Source organism: Scyliorhinus canicula, chromosome 4 (genome assembly GCF_902713615.1).
Source record: "Scyliorhinus canicula chromosome 4, sScyCan1.1, whole genome shotgun sequence".
Lineage (NCBI taxonomy): Eukaryota > Metazoa > Chordata > Chondrichthyes > Carcharhiniformes > Scyliorhinidae > Scyliorhinus > Scyliorhinus canicula.
Genome location: NC_052149.1, coordinates 127,692,802 through 127,715,801, shown reverse-complemented (window position 1 = coordinate 127,715,801; position 23,000 = coordinate 127,692,802). Strand labels below are relative to the sequence as shown.

At 45.1% G+C, this 23,000-nt stretch overlaps 1 protein-coding gene across 3 annotated transcripts in view; it reads left to right on the top strand.

Moving 5' to 3' along the window:
• The window catches only part of rabgap1l (RAB GTPase activating protein 1-like), a 698,291-nt gene that overhangs the window by 482,268 nt on the left and 193,023 nt on the right, over window positions 1-23,000 (top strand). For all 3 annotated transcript variants that reach the window (XM_038795179.1, XM_038795177.1, XM_038795178.1), the window contains 2 exons: window positions 2,108-2,233; window positions 20,520-20,663. In XM_038795179.1, coding sequence (XP_038651107.1) covers window positions 2,108-2,233; window positions 20,520-20,663 — 270 coding nt within the window. The remainder of the gene's footprint in view (window positions 1-2,107; window positions 2,234-20,519; window positions 20,664-23,000) is intronic.

Sequence of the window (23,000 nt, the reverse complement as noted above, 5' to 3'; positions counted from 1 at the left end):
CACGACCTTTGGTTGTAGGAGCCTGAGCCCTTCACCCTCCACAAGGCCAGATACTACCTCCTCCTCCACTTCAACCCCCGAGCTGCTCCTTCCATTTGCCTTAATCCTCTCCAGCAAGGCCCCGACCTCCGCCAACAGTCTCGCATAGACACCTGAAGTTTTACCCTCCTCCAATCCAGCCAGCGACAGTATTTATCGACGTGGACAGCACAACCAGAAAACAGGCAAAATTTTGGACTTGCAAGTACCTGAATGCCACCGACTGCGAGTCCGTACCTCTTCACCAACTCCCCAACTGCTCCTCCAGGAACAAATCCCCCATTACTGCCAACCCCTTATCCCCCCATCCCCTAAACCTGGGATCCACCTTAGACGGCTCAAACACATGGGCCGGGATTCTCCCCTACCTGGCGGGGCGGGGGGTCCTGGCGTGTCAGAGCGGCGTGAACCACTCCGGCGTCGGGCCGCCCCAAAGTTGCGGAATTCTCCGCACCTTTAGGGGCTAGGCCCGTGCCGGAGTGGTTTCCACTCCGCTGGCTGGCGTGAACGGCCTTTGGCGCCACGCCAGCCGGAGCCGAAAGGTCTTAGCCAGCCGGCGGCTACTAACAGCAGCTGCTGATGTCATACCGGCGCATGCGCAGGGGAGGGGGTCTCTTCAGCCCCCGCCATGGTGAAGGCCATGACGGTGGCGGAAGAAAAAGAGTGCCCCCACGGCACAGGCCCACCCACCGATCGGTGGGCCCCGATTGCGGGCCAGGCCACCGTGGGGGCACCCCCCGGGGTCAGATCACCCCGCGCCCCCCCCCACAGGACCCCGGAGCCCGCCCGCGCCGCCAATCCCGCCGGTACCAGAGGTGGTTTAAACCACGCCGGCGGGAAAGGGCTGTCAGCGGCGGACTTTGGCCCATGGCGGGCCGGAGAATCGCCGCAGGGGGCCCGCCGACCGGCGCAGCGCTATTCCCGCCCCCGCCGAATTTCGGGGGGGCAGAAAATTCGGGACACGGCGGGAGCGGGATTGACCACCCGAAATGCACTCCACTCTTGCACAGTGCCGCCTTTGCTTTATTGAAGGCAGTTCTCCTTTTTGCCAAATCGAAAGTAATCTCCTAGTAAATTTTAATCATAGTGCCTTCCCACATTTACTCCCCCCGTCTGCTAGGCCCACCTCAACACCACCTCCTTTGCCTAGTAGCTATGCAAGGTCATGATTATCGGCGACTCATTCCCCCGCGGCTTCGCCGGAGTGATAGGTGGGACCTATCCAACTTCACGGTGGTGGTGGGAGGGGGGGGGGGGATTTAACTCCTCCCCCATCAGCTTCCTCTGAATTTCCACTGACCTCTGTTGGCCTTGGACCCTCCATGCCCTCCAGCAGCGTCAAATTCCACCTCCGAGATTGGTTTTCAAGGTTCTTCACTGTTGCTCTCAGGCCCCAATTCCAATCCTCCATTTCAGCCTCCTCCACTGCTCTCAATGCCTCACCCTCTTTGACATTCTTCCGAGCATCTCCCTTATCGGGGCCAGTCAGTCCTCCACCAAATGCTTGAAAGACTCCAGCATCTCCCTCCCTTGCATCTCTAAGTGTTTACTGAACTGCTGTTCAAACTCCACCGCCATCACCTCCATGAATATATCCACCGTTATATAGGCAGCCCCTCCCGCCCCATTCGGCTCCACCATCTTCCCTTCCCACACACACTTCATTGTGCTCTAACCTCCTGGAGGACTAGCGCTCGAATCTTCTCTTCCCATCCCTGATTTTTCCGCATGTTCTTGGCCATCCTCCACCAACTACTCTCGCCGGGGGCAACTTTACATGCAATTTTCCCCACACGAAACAGGTGAAAAGGGCCTCTCACTCAGGGCTCTGGCGGGAGCAACCCAACGTGCGACCTCCTCCTACATCCCTCCACTGGACGTCTCTCACATGTGTGTAAAGTAATTGGGTTTATGCTTGACATCTGCCCTGCTTTAGTCAGATAGCAGAGTGCTCCCATTTAATTTAATTCCTCTTCTTATCCCCATATCCTTCACTTGAAACATCCAGGGACCTCCATGGCTATTGGAAAATAGGTTCATGACATGTGGAATAAATATCTTTTCACAGATGCCGGAGGAGCAGGCGTTCTGTGTTTTGGTGAAGATCATGTACGATTACGGTCTCCGAGAGCTCTACAAGAACAATTTTGAGGGTCTGCATTGCAAATTTTACCAATTGGAGAGGCTACTCCAGGTAAAGATTGTACTTTTCCAAAGCAATGTACCACCACAAACTAATCTATCTTGATGTCCATTTACAATTCTGCAAGTTTATTAAATATCATCTTGTATTCTGTAGCAATCCTGCTCAGCGTTAAATATTGCATTTCAGTACAAGCTTTTCCATTTGGATTGCTATCCAGAATGAGGTGGATTTCCCTGCAGTGGCAAGTGATTTTCAAACATGCCACCTGAGTGTAGAGCTGGTACTGCAGACCACATTCCCTTTATGAAATCACTTTACACCGATGAAATCCCTTCGTAGTATTACGATCACGGACCAAATCCCAACAGTTGCTCAGATACCGGACAGAAACCCCAATGTTTTATTTAATTTGGAAGATTGTGAGGAAAGGTTAATTTGCTCCAGGAGTGATTCCATGCACAAATAAGGATTTGCAATATTAAAACAAACATATTATTAACGCAGTGTTACTAACTTCTACATCATAAAGACAAATCATTTCAATTACCAGTTAAACAATGCTTATCAATATGATGAAACAATAACCCTTAACTGCTATCTTTATCTCCACTCTTAACAACACCCATCTCAAGTCAAAATCCACTTTTAATCACATTTAGCAGACTCAGGAATACTGGCTGTAAAGAGATGTATTGGATAAACCACTTTGAGAAAGAGAGATCCTTCAGGAACTATAGAGTCATAGCTGCAGGTGCTTGCCTGAGTCGAACTACGAATTAATCTGCGGCCTTTCCAGAAACAGAAACTGCTCTCCACCCCGCTGACAGCTTAATTTTTATCGAAAAAGTTGATGAACGGCTGCCACATCTGAGCAAACCCCTTCAATGAACCCCTCAAGGCGAATTACATTTTCTCGAGTCTGAGAAACCCCGCCATGTCGCTAACCCACACCCCTGACTTCAGGGGCTCCAAGTCCCTCCATCCTTGTAAAATCCGTCTCCGGGCCACCAGGGAAGCAAAGGCCAGGACATCAGCCTCTCTCACCCCCTGGGCTCCATGCCCACACCTGGACTCGGCACCACCCTCACTTTTAAGACCTCTGACATGACGTCAGTAAACCTCTGCCAGAAACCCCTGTGCCTCGGACATGCCCAAAACATATGGACATGATTTACCTAAATGGTATTGAGAGCACAGCTTCTTGTCTGTTCACATTCCAATCTAAAAAACAAAACTGAAAAGAACAACGCCTGACTGCTTGAGCCCAGGCTCCTCCCATGAATTACATCATCTGACTAAAACGAAGGACAATGTTCCTAATGATCTACTTCCCAGGGAACCTTAATATAAACAAAAATCCATTAGCCCAACTTCATGGCTGGAATGAAATTTGATCCTACTTTTAAGATGCTTGAATTGCACCTCTGTCTCAAAACCTCTAGCTGCCTTTTTAACCAGGACTTGTAAAAACATGGCTGCAGTCACATACAGACCCAGGCGTTTAACCCTTACTGCACCAAATACATATAATGCAATATATCTGAAATTCCTACATTCATTACAGGAGTAAATGTGGATATGCATTTCCTGATTGATGTTGGTTGAGGGATAAACGCCAGCCAGGACACCAAGGAGGACACACTTGGTCTTGTTTGGAATAGTGGCCGTGGGACCACTAACGGCCACTTGAGAGGGCAGAAGGGGCCTTGGTTGAGCGTTTCTGCTGAAAGTCAGCACCTGCAATAGTGCAGCACTCCCTCAATGCCACAGTTAACTGTCAGCCTAGGACATGACACAAGTCTTTGGAGTGGGGAGCAAACTCATGACCAACTGACTCAGAGGCCAGACACATGACAGACACCGTTTCTAAGACTGTTAATCAAGAACCAGAGTGGAGGGTCGGAGATAAGAATAATTAACTTGTGAAAAGAGTCTGATTACAGCTGTTGATATGAAATTAAAATTCTGTATGAATCTGAATTTACATAAGTCAATGTGGACCTATTGAAGCAAATAATGAGAGCATTGGAGGGTTATCCACAGGATCAGTAATATGATTCTCTCAGTCGAGGAAGAAAGGAAATTGTAAGACAGATTCACTGCAATTATTTGTGTTAACAAAGTTTAAAATAGGTTTTCAACTGGTAGAATAAATTGGGACCTTTAAACTTACCGTATATACTCACGTATCATGCGATCTCGCGTATCATGCGACCCCTAAATTTTAGACACCAAAACATGATTTTATGCTATACCTCATATATCATGCGAGTCACTTTTTTGAGACACCAAATGAGATATCAAATTACGCCGTTAACAACCGCCGTAAACAACCAGCTGTTTTGCAGTTTCTAATCAAGGTAATAAGCAGTTAACTAACGCGTAACACATAACGGTCGAATACATTCTACCATTAGCCACCATGGAGAAAAGATCTGCCAAGAAATATACTGCCAAATTGAAGCTGCAAGTCGTTGCCAAAGCGGAACACAGCAACAACGTTAAAGCTGCAAAGCTGTTTGGTGTCGGAGAAAGCTGTGTCCGCAACTGGAGAAAACAGAAAGAGAAATTGATGGAAAGTCCTTCCTATAAATGCGCTAATCGCGAGTCGAAATGTCATTGGCCGCAATTAGAAGATAACGTCTCAAAGTGGGTGTCTGAAAATCGGGAAAATGGTTATATTATAACTCGATCTAAAATTAGACTTTATGCTTTACGAGAAGCAAGAAACATGGGCATTCGTGAGTTTACTGCAAGTCCTGGATGGTGTACGCGGTTCATGAAAAGACATGACTTTGTGTTAAGAAGAAAAACAAAAATTGCACAGAGACTCCCAAAAGAATTAGAAGAAAAAGTGACTAGTTTTCAAACATTTGTAAACATTAATGCCCAAAGTAAAATTTCCAAATGGTATCGTTGTCCATGTCCAAATCTTGCAACCATTATCGTTCATCCAACCTTTTTCATGGACATGGACAACGATACCATTTGGAAATTTTACTTTGGGCATTAATTTCCGTTTAAAGATAACCATTGGAGGAAGTTTCGTCCCATCTGCCATACACGTTAGTACAACCGTAAAATGTGTCTTTTCATGCCCTGTAGTTTTGATAAAAATACTTTTCTCACCGACTTTATTAACGGTTGAGTTTGATGGAATATCAAAATTCACGGGTGTTTCATCCATGTTTCCATGGATGAACAATAATGGTTGCAAGATTTGGCTGAAGAGAGTTTGGGAATCAAGAGCAGGTGGTTTACGACGCCCAAAAAGTTTACTTGTGTGGGATATGTTTAGGTCACATCGCGTGGATTCTGTTGTGAAAGCTGTTTGCGAATCAAACACCGATATAGCAATCGTTCCAGCTGGCTTGACTAGTGTCGTTCAGCCACTTGACGTATCCATTAATAAGCCATTTAAAGACAATATAAGAAAGAAATGGAATGACTGGATGATGGAAGGAGAGAAATCATTTACGAAGGGAGGGACTATGAAGGCTCCGGATTTGCCTCTACTGTGTTTGTGGGTAAAAGAAGCATGGGCTGAGATAGATGCAGATTTGATTGTTAAAGCATTTAAAAAATATGGAATAGCAAATGCTTTGGATGGAAGTGAAGATGATGCTATATTCGAAGATGCAGGAGAAGAGGATGAAAATATTGAAGACCTGGAAGATGATCATAAGAACATAAGAACTAGGAGCAGGAGTAGGGCATCTGGCCCCTCGAGCCTGCTCCGCCATTCAATGAGATCATGGCTGATCTTTTGTGGACTCAGCTCCACTTTCCGGCCTGAACACCATAACCCTTAATCCCTTTATTCTTCAAAAAACTATCTATCTTTACCTTAAAAACATGTAATGAAGGAGCCTCAACTGTTTCACTGGGCAAGGAATTCCATAGATTCACAACCCTTTGGGTGAAGAAGTTCCTCCTAAACTCCGTCCTAAATCTACTTCCCCTTATTTTGAGGCTATATCCCCTAGTTCTGCTGTCACCCGCCAGTGGAAACAACCTGCCCGCATCTATCCTATCTATTCCCTTCATAATTTTAAATGTTTCTATAAGATCCCCCTTATCCTTCTAAATTTCAATGAGTACAGTCCCAGTCTACTCAACCTCTCCTCATAATCCAACCCCTTCAGCTCTGGGATTAACCTAGTGAATCTCCTCTGCACACCCTCCAGCGCCAGTACGTCCTTTCTCAAGTAAGGAGACCAAAACTGAACACAATACTCCAGGTGTGGCCTCACTAACACCTTGTACAATTGCAACATAACCTCCCTAGTCTTAAACTCCATCCCTCTACCAATGAAGGACAAAATTCCATTTGCCTTCTTAATCACCTGTTGCACTTGTAAACCAACCTTCTGTGACTCATGCACTAGCACACCCAAGTCTCTCTGAACAGCGGTATGCTTTAATATTTTATTGTTTAAATAATAATCCCGTTTGCTGTTATTCCTACCAAAATGGATAACCTCACATTTGTCAACATTGTATTCCATCTGCCAGACCCTAGCCCATTCACTTAACCTATCCAAATCCCTCAGCAGACTTCCAGTATCCTCTGCACTTTTCGCTTTACCACTCATCTTAGTGTCATCTGCAAACTTGGACACATTGCCCTTGGTCCCCAACTCCAAATCATCTACGTAAATTGTGAACAATTGTGGGCCCAACACGGATCCCTGAGGGACACCACTAGCTACTGATTGCCAACCAGAGAAACACCCATTAATCCCAACTCTTTGCTTTCTATTAATTAACCAATCCTCTATCCATGCTACTACTTTACCCTTAATGCCATGCATCTTTATCTTATGCAGCAACCTTTTGTGTGGCACCTTGTCAAAGGCTTTCTGGAAATCCAGATATACCACATCCATCGGCTCCCCGTTATCTACTGCACTGGTAATGTCCTCAAAAAATTCCACTAAATTAGTTAGGCATGACCTGCCTTTAACGAACCCATGCTGCGTCTGCCCAATGGGACAATTTCTATCCAGATGCCTCGCAATTTCTTCCTTGATGATAGATTCCAGCATCTTCCCTACTACCGAAGTTAAGCTCACTGGCCTATAATTTCCTGCTTTCTGCCTACCTCCTTTTTTAAACAGTGGCGTCACGTTTGCTAATTTCCAATCCACCGGGACCACCCCGGAGTCTAGTGAATTTCGGTAAATTATCACTAGTGCATCTGCAATTTCCCTAGCCATCTCTTTTAGCAAATCAGTATGATCATATTGAGAACGTATTTGCTACTGGGTAGATGGCCCAACACTGTTACTAAAACCACTCTGGTGAGAAGTCCTGGTTCTAACCCCCTAGCAAAGGAAGTCTTATAAATTAGGAAAAGTCTCATTCATCCACATGAAAGCTTCAACTTGTGCCTGTCACATGATCATAGTTACAAACTCTGTCACAAACCTGCAGTTCTCCGTGTCGCTCTTTTAAAATGAAAGTGTTAAAAGAGCCAGTCAGCTAGACCCTTGTGTAGACACAATTGGAATCAAAGAAATAACAATTAATTTATTGAAATTAATTTCGTACAAGTGCAGAGGCCAATGTCGTTCCTGCTGATGGGGTAAAATCTCTTCATCTCAGACGGGAGGGTAAAATTTCCAATTGATGAAGCTTCCTGTGGGAATGTTTCACATGGGAATACTGCATTCCATTCATCTATGCTCCTGTCATCCATTTACAGGAATGGAGTGCAGTGTCTGGAAGTGAGCTGCATACGTTTCAGCTCTGATCTTCCAGTTCTGTCCCCAGCGAGCCTGCACTTCTGTACTCATACAGCCATGGAAAGGTCACAGCACAGAAGGAGGTCATTCAGATCATCCAACCTGGGTTATAACTCTACAAGAACTACTCAGCGAGTCCCATTTCCTCACCTTGTGGCTCTGCAATTTATTTCCCCCTTCCGCTGCTTATACAATTATCTTTGAGAGCTGTAATTGACCCTGCCGCCACCACAATGTCAGACAGTGAATTCTGATCCTAACTGCTGTCAGACAATGAATTCTGATCCAAACCGCTGTCAGTGAATTCTGCTCCTAACTGCTGTCAGACATTGCATTCCATCCTAACTGCTGTCAGTGAATTCTGATCCTAATGGTCAGACGTTTAGCTGCTGTTGTATAAAGGGTCAAAGGTTCTGCTCCTTTTCACCAACACCTTTATTTCACTTTAACAGACTCTGCAACAAAATTCTACAATCACATCACCTGACACAAAGGCCACCTGAAGCCGCTTTACACATCAGTGTCAATTATTGGATACTTAACATAAATGAGACAACTAATTGGAATGTCCCTTAACCCATTATTTAACAGTCTCCCCTTCTTTGGAGAAAAAAAAATTAGGTGAAAACAAAATTACAAGAAACTCAAAAACACACACGCAATTTCCCCCCTTCTTTTTTTTTAATTTTTGGAAGAAAAAAAAACAGTCACAGAAATATGCGCCCTTCATTAACAATATCCAAAAGTTTCTATGAACTAGCCTCTCGTTTTGTAAAACAGTCTGACAATTGATAGCTACTGTCGACCCATTTAATTTTTGCTATTTCCCCTCTGTCCAACATCTCCTTCAAACATGCAATGTCTATCCTTAACATTTTTTTCATTGACACTTTTTGTGGAGTGCACATTTTCCCACAGAGATTTATTGTCAATGTGACATTCAATGGATATATTACCCAAATCCCCTAATCCCAAAATTTCTGTCAATATATGAGATATATAAAAAGCCATATCTACCGCTTCTACAAGGCTTAACGTCTCAGCAGCCAAAGTGCTTTTGACCACTCTCTTTATTTTCTTTGTTTCCCACACAAGAGGGCAACATTTACCATTGTTCCCCAAAAGGAAAATTATAAAACCTCCTGCGCTTGAAACCCCATCACATAAATTTGCAAAGGAAACATCACTATAAACTATGAGTTTCAAGTGCCTCAGGTCACCTAAAACTGGGAACTTCAAAACACACTCCTGCATTTTTAGTTTGACCAACGCTTTATTTGTTCTTATTATGTCGTCCACTTTGGGATCATTCATTTTTGTACTCAACTCTAAGACATCAAAACTCACGTCCGGTCTAGTCTGTCCACCTAACCAATTCAGTTGCGCAATTAAACTTCACAGTTGCTCTTTTTCCATCTTTGAAACCATTGCTTTTTTTTGTGAAACCCGGCCATGACTAATTGCTATTGACTGATGCTTTCCAAATAAGACAGACTAAGTTGCCCCTAACGTAGTCTGTCCAATTTCCAGTCCAGTATATTTAAATGCACCAGAAGCCTGACTTCCAACCCTGAATTCTTTCCTCAAACCAGAGATTACAATAGCTTCGAAATCACCAGTCCCACCCCACAGAAAATCATTGACATGCATCATAAAGATGCCAGAAAGATTTCCTTTGTGGTGCTAGTAAAACATTGCCGGATCTGCTTTCAACTGGCAACAGCCTAACTTTAACAAAACTGACCTTACCAAAAAATACCAGACTCTAGATGCATAATTTGTTCAAATTCCAGAGTACCCCTTCTGTGTTAGCTGCTTCTTTAGGATGGAGAAAAATGTCTCTTTGGAGCTGATGCCCCTGCAAAAAGGAAGCATTTATATCTATAGATTTGCATTCCCATGCCTTTGTGGCTAACAGAGCCAAGAAGATCTTTAAAATAACCTTTCCTGTCGTAGGTGAATCTACCCTTAAATCCTGATCTTCTAAGTTTTCTTCAAATTCCCTTGCCACAAGCTTGGCCTTTGCCTTATAAGTTCCATCCGGAAGAACCTTTTCCGTGCAAATCCATCTGCGGGATAGAGCTCTTTGTCCCCTATCCGGTACTTCCGTGTATACCCCAAATTCACTCCAATTATGCAGTTCTTGTTGTTTGGCATCTTTGATAACTTTTTCATCTAATTTATTGGATGCCACCAAAATCTCACGTGCATGTGGGCTTCTACTCCTGTTAGTATTCGTAGTCTTACTCATGTTCTGAGACCTTGATAAACTACGTCCCCTCTCCCACCTGGTATCTCGTTTTGTACTGCTACTGCTTGATCTTTCCCTTCTGCTGTGGGATGCCCTTTCAATAGTTCTCGCCTTTTTCCTGCAGATCTGTTCACTATCCGATGTACTATCTAAACTGGCACTGCATTTCTGTTCCCTCCATTTTCGAACTTTGTGTTCCCAATCCATTGTCTTGACTCCCTCCCCTGAATGCTGTACATTCAACCAATGTTTATACTTTCCAGTGGCCTTCCCTGATCTACTAATAACAGTTGCATCCTTGCATTGACTAGACCCTTCTGGCAAGTATGTCACTTTTGTACCAACTTTTGGCAGTTGCCCTTTCGGAAAAATGGCCTGTTCTAATTCATCATGTGTTCCTCTACAGAAACCCTGTCTATATCAATTAACTGGTCCTCATAGTTCTGTAACATGTGCGTACCAGATGACTGTGGTTCCTCGTCATGTCTGTCAGCTCTGTATAAATTTGAAAATTTGTAGTCTGTACCCATTATCCTTGATGAATGTACCCTAACAGTTTGATTGCCATGTTGCAAAATAATTGTTTTGCCATCTATGCCTATGATCTTCCATGGGCCTTTCCATTCATTAAAATTGTCTCTCCTATAATATACTATGTCTCCTTGTTGAAAAACGGTATTTGATGGCCGTACGTTATGCCTTAAAACTCTGCGAATTCTTTCAGAGACGTCGGCTTCCATAAAAGCTTTTCTACAGCTCTGTAATGCATTTAAATGCTCAGCAAAGGCAGAGCTAATTGTAGTCCCTTTCCAAGCTGGACGCTGGTCATCCAAAATGGAAGGAATTTTAGGATTTTTACCAAACACTAATTGATAGGGACTATAGCCCCCAACCATCTGCAATGAATTCTTTGCACGTACCGCCCATGCTAAAGCTGAATTTAGCTTGCAAGTCGGTCTATCTGCCAAAATTTTCCAGAGCATGTCATCAATTACAGCATGGTTTCTTTCACAGACATCATTGCTAAATGGGCTTTCCGCAGCCATATTCATAACTGTGATATTTACATTTTCACAAATATCCCTAAACTCATCATTACCAAATTCTCCCTCATTGTCCGGAGGAATTTTGCCGGCAGGCCCATTCCTGTCCTGATCCATTTTTCCACGATTTGATCCAGAATTACTCTCTTTTCTTTACTTCATACAATCGTTGATTGACTAAATCTGGTTGCTAAATCTACAAAATGCAAAATAAATATATTATTGGCTTTATCCCAGATCTTAAGGTCCAAGGCCACAATGTTGTTAAAATCCCTGGCCAAAGGTAGGGTTACTATCGGTCATGCTGGTGTCCTTCTGTACTTCCTTCAAACGTCACAGCGATCACTAATCTGTACTATCAGTTTAGTGTAGTCTTCATCCTTTAATAAATGTTTCAGCCTCCGAGGAGACGGATGCGCAAATTGCCTATGCAGTTTTAATACAACAAGCTTTTTATCAGCTAAAGTCCCATTTTCAACTGCCATTAACACATCCTTAACAACTGTACTTGAAATATTATTTGTCAGTAATGGAATACAATAGTCTCCCGACTGTGTAAATTGTAAGTCCACCGTCTTTCCAAAAACGTTGCCTTATCCTGTTCTATATCATGTTTCATGTGTGCTTTCTTCATCGACGGTCTGCTCAGAAGCAAAGGTATCTCCGGCAATATTACAAGGGATCACCATTCTTTGTAGCGACTTCAGAGTATTATCATCTCCAAACCTGAAACTTGTGGAACTTTCAAATTCCTTAATCTTGTTACGATTTTCAGCATTCAAGGGGTCCAGGTAACATTTTAACCAGTCAATTCCACACACAGTAGATATGCAACCACTGTCCAATACAGCACAATTGATAGATTCTGCAACCAACACCCTCATAACCGGCGTAAAACTGCTTGTTAATAGGACAATGCCTTCATTCTGGCCACTATCTTTTTTCCTCTTCCGTGTCATGTGTCGCTTCAAACACTCTATTATAACGTGTTGGACAGTTGAAAGCATAATGGTATTGAGAGTCACATCGAAAACATCGATTTATCATGCCCCGTCCATTTCTGGGGTTCATCTTCCTATTGTAGGTTTTAACTGGGTTTCTGTCTTCATAATTTCCGGGTCCTGATCTCCTACTATAGTTTTGGAACTGTTCGTAACCGTACGATTTCACCAGCCTGTTAGTAGTGTATCTTCCATATTCTGCTTTATTGTAGGCTGACTTATTTAGGTCATCAGAGCCATCGGAATCGAATGTTTCCCCAGAAACTTTTTAAAAGCTTTTGTCATTTGATCGAATAAGGTATCCTTATCCGCAAACTGAACTCCTGTCAAAACCAGGAGCCTATCAATGTTGCTCACTCTAGCACAGTCAAGTAATTTAAAGGCCAACACAGACTGTGGAAATTCCAGGTTGTGTTTCTGCAGACTTTTATATAGTCTGCCAAATTCCATTGTATAGTCTTCAATGGAGAAATCCTCTATTTTCCGGAACCTATCAAAATCAAACCATGCTTCATACGCACTTAACAAGTCACCCTTTTTATAAATCTTATCCATATAACGTAATAGAGTCTGCAGACCTTCTTCTGAGTCTAACTCTTCCAATTCCAGCTCAAAAAACTTTTGCTCCAGATTTTACTGTCGTAAGGTAGAGAAAGAGCCAATGCCATACCTTTTTTTCTCTTTTCCACATAACTACTGCACTTCTCCATTGGTCATACGATCCCCTTTCAGAAAATAAGGGGGGGGTAGTCATATCCAGCCATCTTTATCCTAGGTTCAGCCATATATCTTTATTTTTCTTCTCACCCACTCCTTGGTTTGGTCTGGAAAAGTTGTATCTTTCAACCCTTCACATTTGCACAGCAACCATCGACTGCTACCATTTGTTAGACATTTAGCTGCTGTTGTATAGAGAGTCAAAGGTTCTGCTCCTTTTCACCAACACCTTTATTTCATTTTAACAAACTCTGCAACAGAATTCTACAATCACATCACCTGACACAAAGGCCACCTGAAGCCGCTTTACACATCAGTGTCAATTATTGGATACTTAACATAAATGAGACAACTAATTGGAATGTCTCTTAACCCATTACTTAACACTAACCATTGTCAATTAATTCTGATCCTAATCATTGTCAGTGAATTCTGATCCGAACTGCTGTCGGTGAATTCTGATCCGAACCGCTGCCAGACATTGCATTCCATCTTAACCACTGTCAGTGAATTCTGATCCTAACCACTGTCAGTGAATTCTGATTCTAACCGCTGTGAGTGAATTCTGATCCTAACCGCTGTCTGTGAATTCTGATCCTAACCGCTGTCAGTGAATTCTGATCCTAACCGCTGTCAGTGAATTCTGATCCTAACCGCTGTCAGTGAATTCTGATCCTAACCGCTGTTAGTGAATTCTGATCCTAACCGCTGTCAGTGAATTCTGATCCTAACCGCTGTCAGTGAATTCTGATCCTAACCGCTGTCAGTGAATTCTGATCCTAACCGCTGTGAGTGAATTCTGATCCTAACCGCTGTCAGTGAATTCTGATCCTAACCGCTGTCAGTGAATTCCGATCTAATGCGCTGTCAATGAATTCTGATTCTGAGCACTGTCAGGCAGTGAATTCTGATCTAAATCATTGTCAGTTAATTCTATCCTAACCGCTGTCACTGAATTCCGATCTAATGCGCTGTCAATGAATTCTGATTCTGAGCACTGTCAGGCAGTGAATTCTGATCTAAATCATTGTCAGTTAATTCTATCCTAACCGCTGTCAGTGAATTCTGAACCTAACAGCTGTCACACTGCATTCTGATCCTAACGGCTGTCAGACAGTGCATTCTGATCCTAACAGCTGTCAGACAGCATTCTGATCCTAACCCCTGTCAGACAGTGCATTCTGATCCTAACGGCTGTCAGACTGCATTCTGATCCTAACCACTGTCAGACAGTGCATTCTGATCCTAACAGCTGTCAGACTGTGCATTCTGATCCTAACCACTGTCAGACAGCATTCTGATCCTAACAGCTGTCAGACAGTGCATTCTGATCCTAACAGCTGTCAGACTGCATTCTGATCCTAACGGCTGTCAGACTGCATTCTGATCCTAACGGCTGTCAGACTGCATTCTGATCCTAACGGCTGTCACACTGCATTCTGATCCTAACGGTTGTCAGACTGTGCATTCTGATCCTAACCCCTGTCAGACAGTGCATTCTGATCCTAACGGCTGTCAGACTGTGCATTCTGATCCTAACAGCTGTCAGACTACATTCTGATCCTAACCACTGTCAGACAGTGCATTCTGATCCTAACCCCTGTCAGACAGCATTCTGACCCGAACCACTGTCAGACAGTGCATTCTGATCCTAACGGCTGTCAGACTGTGCATTCTGATCCTAACGGCTGTCAGACTGCATTCTGATCCTAACGGCTGTCAGACTGCATTCTGATCCTAACGGCTGTCAGACTGCATTCTGATCCTAACGGCTGTCAGACTGCATTCTGATCATAACGGCTGTCAGACTGCATTCTGATCCTAACGGCTGTCAGACTGCATTCTGATCCTAACGGCTGTCAGACTGCATTCTGATCCTAACAGCTGTCAGACTGCATTCTGATCCTAACCACTGTCAGACTGCATTCTGATCCTAACGGCTGTCAGACTGCATTCTGATCCTAACAGCTGTCAGACAGTGCATTCTGATCCTAACGGCTGTCAGACTGTGCATTCTGATCCTAACGGCTGTCAGACTGCATTCTGATCCTAACGGCTGTCAGACTGTGCATTCTGATCCTAACAGCTGTCAGACACTGCATTCTGATCCTAACGGCTGCCAGACTGCATTCTGATCCTAACGGCTGTCAGACAGTGCATTCTGATCCTAACGGCTGTCAGACTGCATTCTGATCCTAACGGCTGTCAGACAGTGCATTCTGATCCTAACAGCTGTCAGACAGCATTCTGATCCTAACAGCTGTCAGACTGCATTCTGATCCTAACGGCTGTCAGACTGCATTCTGATCCTAACGGTTGTCAGACTGTGCATTCTGATCCTAACCCCTGTCAGACAGTGCATTCTGATCCTAACGGCTGTCAGACTGTGCATTCTGATCCTAACGGCTGTCAGACTGCATTCTGATCCTAACGGCTGTCAGACTGCATTCTGATCCTAACAGCTGTCAGACACTGCATTCTGATCCTAACGGCTGTCAGACAGTGCATTCTGATCCTAACGGCTGTCAGACTGCATTCTGATCCTAACGGCTGTCAGACAGTGCATTCTGATCCTAACGGCTGTCAGACTGCATTCTGATCCTAACAGCTGTCAGACAGTGCATTCTGATCCTAACGGCTGTCAGACAGTGCATTCTGATCCTAACCCCTGTCAGACAGCATTCTGATCCTAACGGCTGTCAGACTGCATTCTGATCCTAACAGCTGTCAGACTGCATTCTGATCCTAACAGCTGTCAGACAGTGCATTCTGATCCTAACAGCTGTCAGACTGCATTCTGATCCTAACGGCTGTCAGACTGCATTCTGATCCTAACGGCTGTCAGACAGCATTCTGATCCTAACGGCTGTCAGACTGCATTCTGATCCTAACAGCTGTCAGACTGCATTCTGATCCTAACGGCTGTCAGACTGCATTCTGATCCTAACGGCTGTCAGACTGCATTCTGATCCTAATGGCTGTCAGACTGCATTCTGATCCTAACGGCTGTCAGACTGCATTCTGATCCTAACAGCTGTCAGACTGCATTCTGATCCTAACAGCTGTCAGACTGCATTCTGATCCTAACGGCTGTCAGACACTGCATTCTGATCATAACGGCTGTCAGACAGTGCATTCTGATCCTAACGGCTGTCAGACTGCATTCTGATCCTAACAGCTGTCAGACAGTGCATTCTGATCCTAACGGCTGTCAGACTGCATTCTGATCCTAACGGCTGTCAGACAGTGCATTCTGATCCTAACAGCTGTCAGACTGCATTCTGATCCTAACGGCTGTCAGACTGCATTCTGATCCTAACAGCTGTCAGACAGTGCATTCTGATCCTAACGGCTGTCAGACACTGCATTCTGATCCTAACGGCTGTCAGACAGCATTCTGATCCTAACGGCTGTCAGACTGCATTCTGATCATAACGGCTGTCAGACTGCATTCTGATCCTAACCACTGTCAGACTGCATTCTGATCCTAACCCCTGTCAGACAGCATTCTGATCATAACGGCTGTCAGACTGCATTCTGACCCGAACCACTGTCAGACAGTGCATTCTGATCCTAACGGCTGTCAGACTGTGCATTCTGATCCTAACGGCTGTCAGACTGCATTCTGATCCTAACCACTGTCAGACAGCATTCTGATCCTAACGGCTGTCAGACTGCATTCTGATCCTAACGGCTGTCAGACTGTGCATTCTGATCCTAACGGCTGTCAGACTGCATTCTGATCCTAACAGCTGTCAGACAGCATTCTGATCCTAACGGCTGTCAGACTGCATTCTGATCCTAACGGCTGTCAGACTGCATTCTGATCCTAACGGCTGTCAGACTGCATTCTGATCCTAACGGCTGTCAGACTGCATTCTGATCCTAACGGCTGTCAGACTGCATTCTGATCCTAACGGCTGTCAGACTGCATTCTGATCCTAACGGCTGTCAGACTGCATTCTGATCCTAACGGCTGTCAGACTGCATTCTGATCTTAACGGCTGTCAGACTGTGCATTCTGATCCTAACCCCTGTCAGACAGCATTCTGACCCGAACCACTGTCAGACAGCATTCTGATCCTAACGGCTGTCAGACTGCATTCTGATCCTAACGGCTGTCAGACTGCATTCTGATCCTAACGGCTGTCAGACTGCATTCTGATCATAACGGCTGTCAGTCAGTGCATTCTGATCCTAACGGCTGTCAGACTGCATTCTGATCCTAACGGCTGTCACACTGCATTCTGATCCTAACGGCTGTCAGACAGTGCATTCTGATCCTAACAGCTGTCAGACTGCATTCTGATCCTAAAGGCTGTCAGACTGCATTCTGATCCTAACGGCTGTCAGACAGTGCATTCTGATCCTAACGGCTGTCAGACTGCATTCTGATCCTAACGGCTGTCAGACAGTGCATTCTGATCCTAGCGGCTGTCAGACTGCATTCTGATCATAACGGCTGTCAGACTGCATTCTGATCCTAACGGCTGTCAGACAGTGCATTCTGATCCTAACGGCTGTCACACTGCATTCTGATCCTAACGGCTGTCAGACTGCATTCTGATCCTAACGGCTGTCAGACAGTGCATTCTGATCCTAACGGCTGTCAGACAGTGCATTCTGATCCTAACGGCTGTCAGACTGCATTCTGATCTTAACGGCTGTCAGACTGTGCATTCTGATCCTAACCCCTGTCAGACAGCATTCTGACCCGAACCACTGTCAGACAGTGCATTCTGATCCTAACGGCTGTCAGACTGTGCATTCTGATCCTAACGGCTGTCAGACTGCATTCTGATCATAACGGCTGTCAGTCAGTGCATTCTGATCCTAACGGCTGTCAGACTGCATTCTGATCCTAACGGCTGTCACACTGCATTCTGATCCTAACGGCTGTCAGACAGTGCATTCTGATCCTAACGGCTGTCAGACTGCATTCTGATCCTAACAGCTGTCAGACTGCATTCTGATCCTAAAGGCTGTCAGACTGCATTCTGATCCTAACGGCTGTCAGACAGTGCATTCTGATCCTAACGGCTGTCAGACTGCATTCTGATCCTAACGGCTGTCAGACAGTGCATTCTGATCCTAACGGCTGTCAGACTGCATTCTGATCCTAACAGCTGTCAGACAGTGCATTCTGATCCTAACCACTGTCAGACTGCATTCTGATCCTAACAGCTGTCAGACTGCATTCTGATCCTAAAGGCTGTCAGACTGCATTCTGATCCTAACGGCTGTCAGACAGTGCATTCTGATCCTAGCGGCTGTCAGACTGCATTCTGATCCTAACGGCTGTCAGACTGCATTCTGATCATAACGGCTGTCAGACTGCATTCTGATCCTAACGGCTGTCAGACAGTGCATTCTGATCCTAACGGCTGTCACACTGCATTCTGATCCTAACGGCTGTCAGACAGTGCATTCTGATCCTAACGGCTGTCAGACTGCATTCTGATCCTAACGGCTGTCAGACTGCATTCTGATCCTAACGGCTGTCACACTGCATTCTGATCCTAACGGCTGTCAGACAGTGCATTCTGATCCTAACGGCTGTCAGACTGCATTCTGATCCTAACGGCTGTCAGACTGCATTCTGATCCTAACAGCTGTCAGACTGCATTCTGATCCTAACAGCTGTCAGTCAGTGCATTCTGATCCTAACGGCTGTCAGACTGTGCATTCTGATCCTAAATGCTGTCAGACTGCATTCTGATCCTAAATGCTGTCAGACTGCATTCTGATCATAACGGCTGTCAGTCAGTGCATTCTGATCCTAACGGCTGTCAGACTGTGCATTCTGATCCTAACGGCTGTCAGACTGCATTCTGATCCTAACGGCTGTCAGACTGCATTCTGATCCTAACGGCTGTCAGACAGTGCATTCTGATCCTAACGGCTGTCAGACTGCATTCTGATCCTAACGGCTGTCAGACTGCATTCTGATCCTAACGGCTGTCAGACTGCATTCTGATCCTAACGGCTGTCAGACTGCATTCTGATCCTAACGGCTGTCAGACTGCATTCTGATCCTAGCGGCTGTCAGACTGCATTCTGATCCTAACGGCTGTCAGACTGCATTCTGATCCTAACGGCTGTCAGACTGCATTCTGATCCTAACGGCTGTCAGACTGCATTCTGATCCTAACGGCTGTCAGACTGCATTCTGATCCTAACGGCTGTCAGACTGCATTCTGATCCTAACGGCTGTCAGACTGCATTCTGATCCTAACGGCTGTCAGACACTGCATTCTGATCCTAACGGCTGTCAGACTGCATTCTGATCATAACGGCTGTCAGTCAGTGCATTCTGATCCTAACGGCTGTCAGACTGCATTCTGATCCTAACGGCTGTCAGACTGCATTCTGATCCTAACGGCTGTCAGACAGTGCATTCTGATCCTAACGGCTGTCAGACTGTGCATTCTGATCCTAACGGCTGTCAGACTGTGCATTCTGATCCTAACAGCTGTCAGACTGCATTCTGATCCTAACGGCTGTCAGACAGCATTCTGATCCTAACGGCTGTCAGACTGCATTCTGATCCTAACGGCTGTCAGACTGCATTCTGATCCTAACGGCTGTCAGACTGCATTCTGATCCTAACAGCTGTCAGACTGCATTCTGATCCTAACGGCTGTCAGATTGTGCATTCTGATCCTAACAACTGTCTGACAGTGCACACGTCTCCCATGTGGGGCCTTGTCAAATGCTTTGCTGAAATCCATGTAAACAACATCAACTGCACTACCCGCATCTACACATTTAATCACGTGCTCAAAAAATTCAATCAAATTTGTTAGGCATGACCTCCCTCTGACAAAGCCATGCTGACTATTCCTGATCAAACCTTGCCTCTCCAAGTGGAGATAGATTCTCTGCTTCGGAATTTTCTCGATTAGACTCGATTAAACTCGATTAGTTTCCCCACCACTGATGTGTGACTCACTGGCCTGTTCCCTGGCTTATCTCCACAGCCTTTCTTAAATAGTGGGACTACATTTGCAGTTCTCCAGTTCTCTGGCACCTCTCCCGTTACCAGAGAAGAATTAAAAATTTGGATCAGGGCCCCTGCAATCTTCTCCCTCGCCTCCCACAGCAACCTGGGACACAATTCGTCCGGACCTGGAGATTTGTTCACTTTTGTAAATGTCAAGAGTATTACAGTTTTATTGAGGCACCTAAGAATAGAACATGCTTCATGGAGAGAAGATGAATTTTATTGCACTTTCTGTTAATTTTCAAGTTGAAATGTTTTGTAATGTATTTTTACAAATTTTATGAATACAGTATGCTTTTGGGGAAAAAACTATCCATTGCACCACTTTGTCTGAATGGTAACTAGGCAAACTGCCAATGGCAATGTAAAGGTGACCATTTAAAGAACCCTCTTTCTCCATTGCAAAAAGCTGGTTGTTTGCTTTGTACCTTATTATCCTGTAAAATTAGAACATAGGAAGTAAGAGCAGAAGTCCTGCTTTGTTTGTGTGAACTCTTCTGTACTGTATAATAGCTGCCTGTTATTTTGGGGCGTGTGTTGGAGTCAATCCACTATATTGTTAATGTTTACAGGAACAGCATCCTGAACTCTACAATCATTTCTTGGATCTGAACTTGGAGGCACACATGTATGCTTCACAGTGGTTCCTCACACTCTTCACCGTCAAATTCCCTCTCTGCATGGTCTTCCACATCATCGATCTTCTGCTCTCTGAGGTAAGACTACTTGCTCGTTTCCTCACACATGCACTCACACACACTCATTCACACACGCACATTTGCTCATTCAAGCACACACATACACATGCTCATTCATACACATGTCCGCAGTCACACACATGCTCATTCATACACGCTCATTCACAGGCTCACTCACATAGGCTTCACGCGCTCATGCTCACAAACACGCTCACAAACACAATCTCATACACAGACTTGCTCATATAATCTCCACACGTGCATAAACTCACACTCACAAACACATGCGCTCATACCATTCACCTCGCTGAAACTCCCTTCCACTGTCACTCACATTTACATTCTCTCATTCGCTCACACTCTCAATCAGATGCTCTCCCTGCGACACGCACATACCCACAGAGAGAATCACACACACTGACTCACTCACACATCCACGCCGTGTGCACATGCATACACTTTTTTTATACAGTTACACTCTCACACATACAGTCACAGTTAAGTTGTTAGGATATCAGACCAGACCCCAATTTATGTTGGGATACCGGATGTGAAACCTCCAAAATTTGCAATTTGTAAAGCCGTGAGGAAAGGATACTTCAGCCCGGGAGGGATTCCATTAACAAATGGGGATCTTTTAAGTTAAATCAAACTTTATTTGAACACAGTATTAACTACATTGACATTACAGAAACAGCTCTACAATTCACAGTTAAACAATTCTTAAAATGTAAGGAAAAACTTTAACTTATGCCCTACACCTTTAATATAAATATTCCAACTAAGCAACCCCAATATAGTTCAAATGCCACTTATAAATAAAGTAAACAAAGCAGGAGCAATCTGAAAATCCTTCTGTTTTGTCAGACTCATATCCTTTGTCAAACAGTTGTTCAACTTAAATTGTTCAGGTGAGGGATAGGGCAGGGAAGTTGGTGGTGGCTCCAGAGCTGATTAACAAGGTTTTTGAGGAATTTTATGAGAGGTTGTACAGGTCAGAGCCACCTGGGAGAGACCGTGAAATGCAGGAATTTCTAGATCGGTTGGAGTACCCGAGGTTAGGGGAGATGGACAGGGCTACATTAGAAGGAGCAATAGTGGAGCAGGAGATAAAAGATGCGATTGGGAGGATGCAGTCAGGGAAGGTGGCGGGACTGGATGGGTTTCCGGTGGAATATGATAACAAATTCAAGGATAAGCTGGCACCCCTGATGGTGGGGATGTTTAAAGAGGTGATAGGGAAGGTGGTGTTGCCACAAACTTTGGGGCAGGCATCAATTTCCCTGTTGCTAAAAAAAGGTAAGGATCCAACGGAGCGTGGGCCATATAGGCCCATATCGCTTCTGAATGTGGACCCAAAAGTATTGGCGAAGCTACTGCCGGGTAGGCTGGAGGAGTGCCTCCCGAAGGTGATAGGTGAAGATCAAACGGGTTTCGTGAGAGGGAGGCAGCTCTTTTCAAACGTTAGAAATGTATTGAACGTCGTTATGGCACCAACAGAGAGGAAGGAAACAGAGGTGGTTGCAGCACTGGACGCTGAGAAGGCGTTTGATCGGGTAGAATGGGGGTACTTGATGGCAGTTCTGGAGTGGTTTGGGATTGGACCAAGATTTGTGAACTGGGTAAAGCTACTATATAAGGAGCCGAGGGCAAGTGTCCGTGCAAACAACATCAGCTCGAGATAATTTTCTCTACACCGTGGGACTAGGCAGGGATGTCCCATGTCCCCCCTGCTGTTTGCACTCGCGATTGAGCCGTTGGCCATCGCATTAAGAAGTTCGGGGGTGTGGAAAGGAATAGTGCGGGAGGGGATAGAACATAGGGTGTCCTTATATGCCGATGATTTGCTGTTATACGTGTCGGAACCGAGTGTGTCAATAGGGGGAATATTGGAGCTGCTTCGAGTGTTTGGGTCTTTCTCGGGGTACAAACTAAATCTAGACAAGAGTGGGTATTTTGTGGTGTCTCGGCCGGGGGTGGGGACAGGGGCGTGGGGGCTGCCATTCTGTAGGGCAGGGAGTCACTTTAGGTACCTGGGGGTGCAGGTTGCCCGGGAGTGGGGGGGGATCTGCAGGTACATCATTTCTAGTTTGGTGGGGAGAGTGAAAGCCGACCTGGCGAGGTGGGATGGTCTCCCTCTGTCACTGGCGGGTCGGGCACAGGCGATTAAAATGAACGTGTTGCCGCAATTTCTGTTTATTTTCCAATGCCTCACGATTTTTTTGCCAAAGGCTTTTTTCAGAGAGATTGAGGGAAGGATTACTTTGTTCATATGAGGAAGGAAGGTGGCCAGAGTTATAAAGGTGCTGCTACAGAGGGGAAGGCAGGCAGGGGTTTGGGTCATCCGAACCCTGA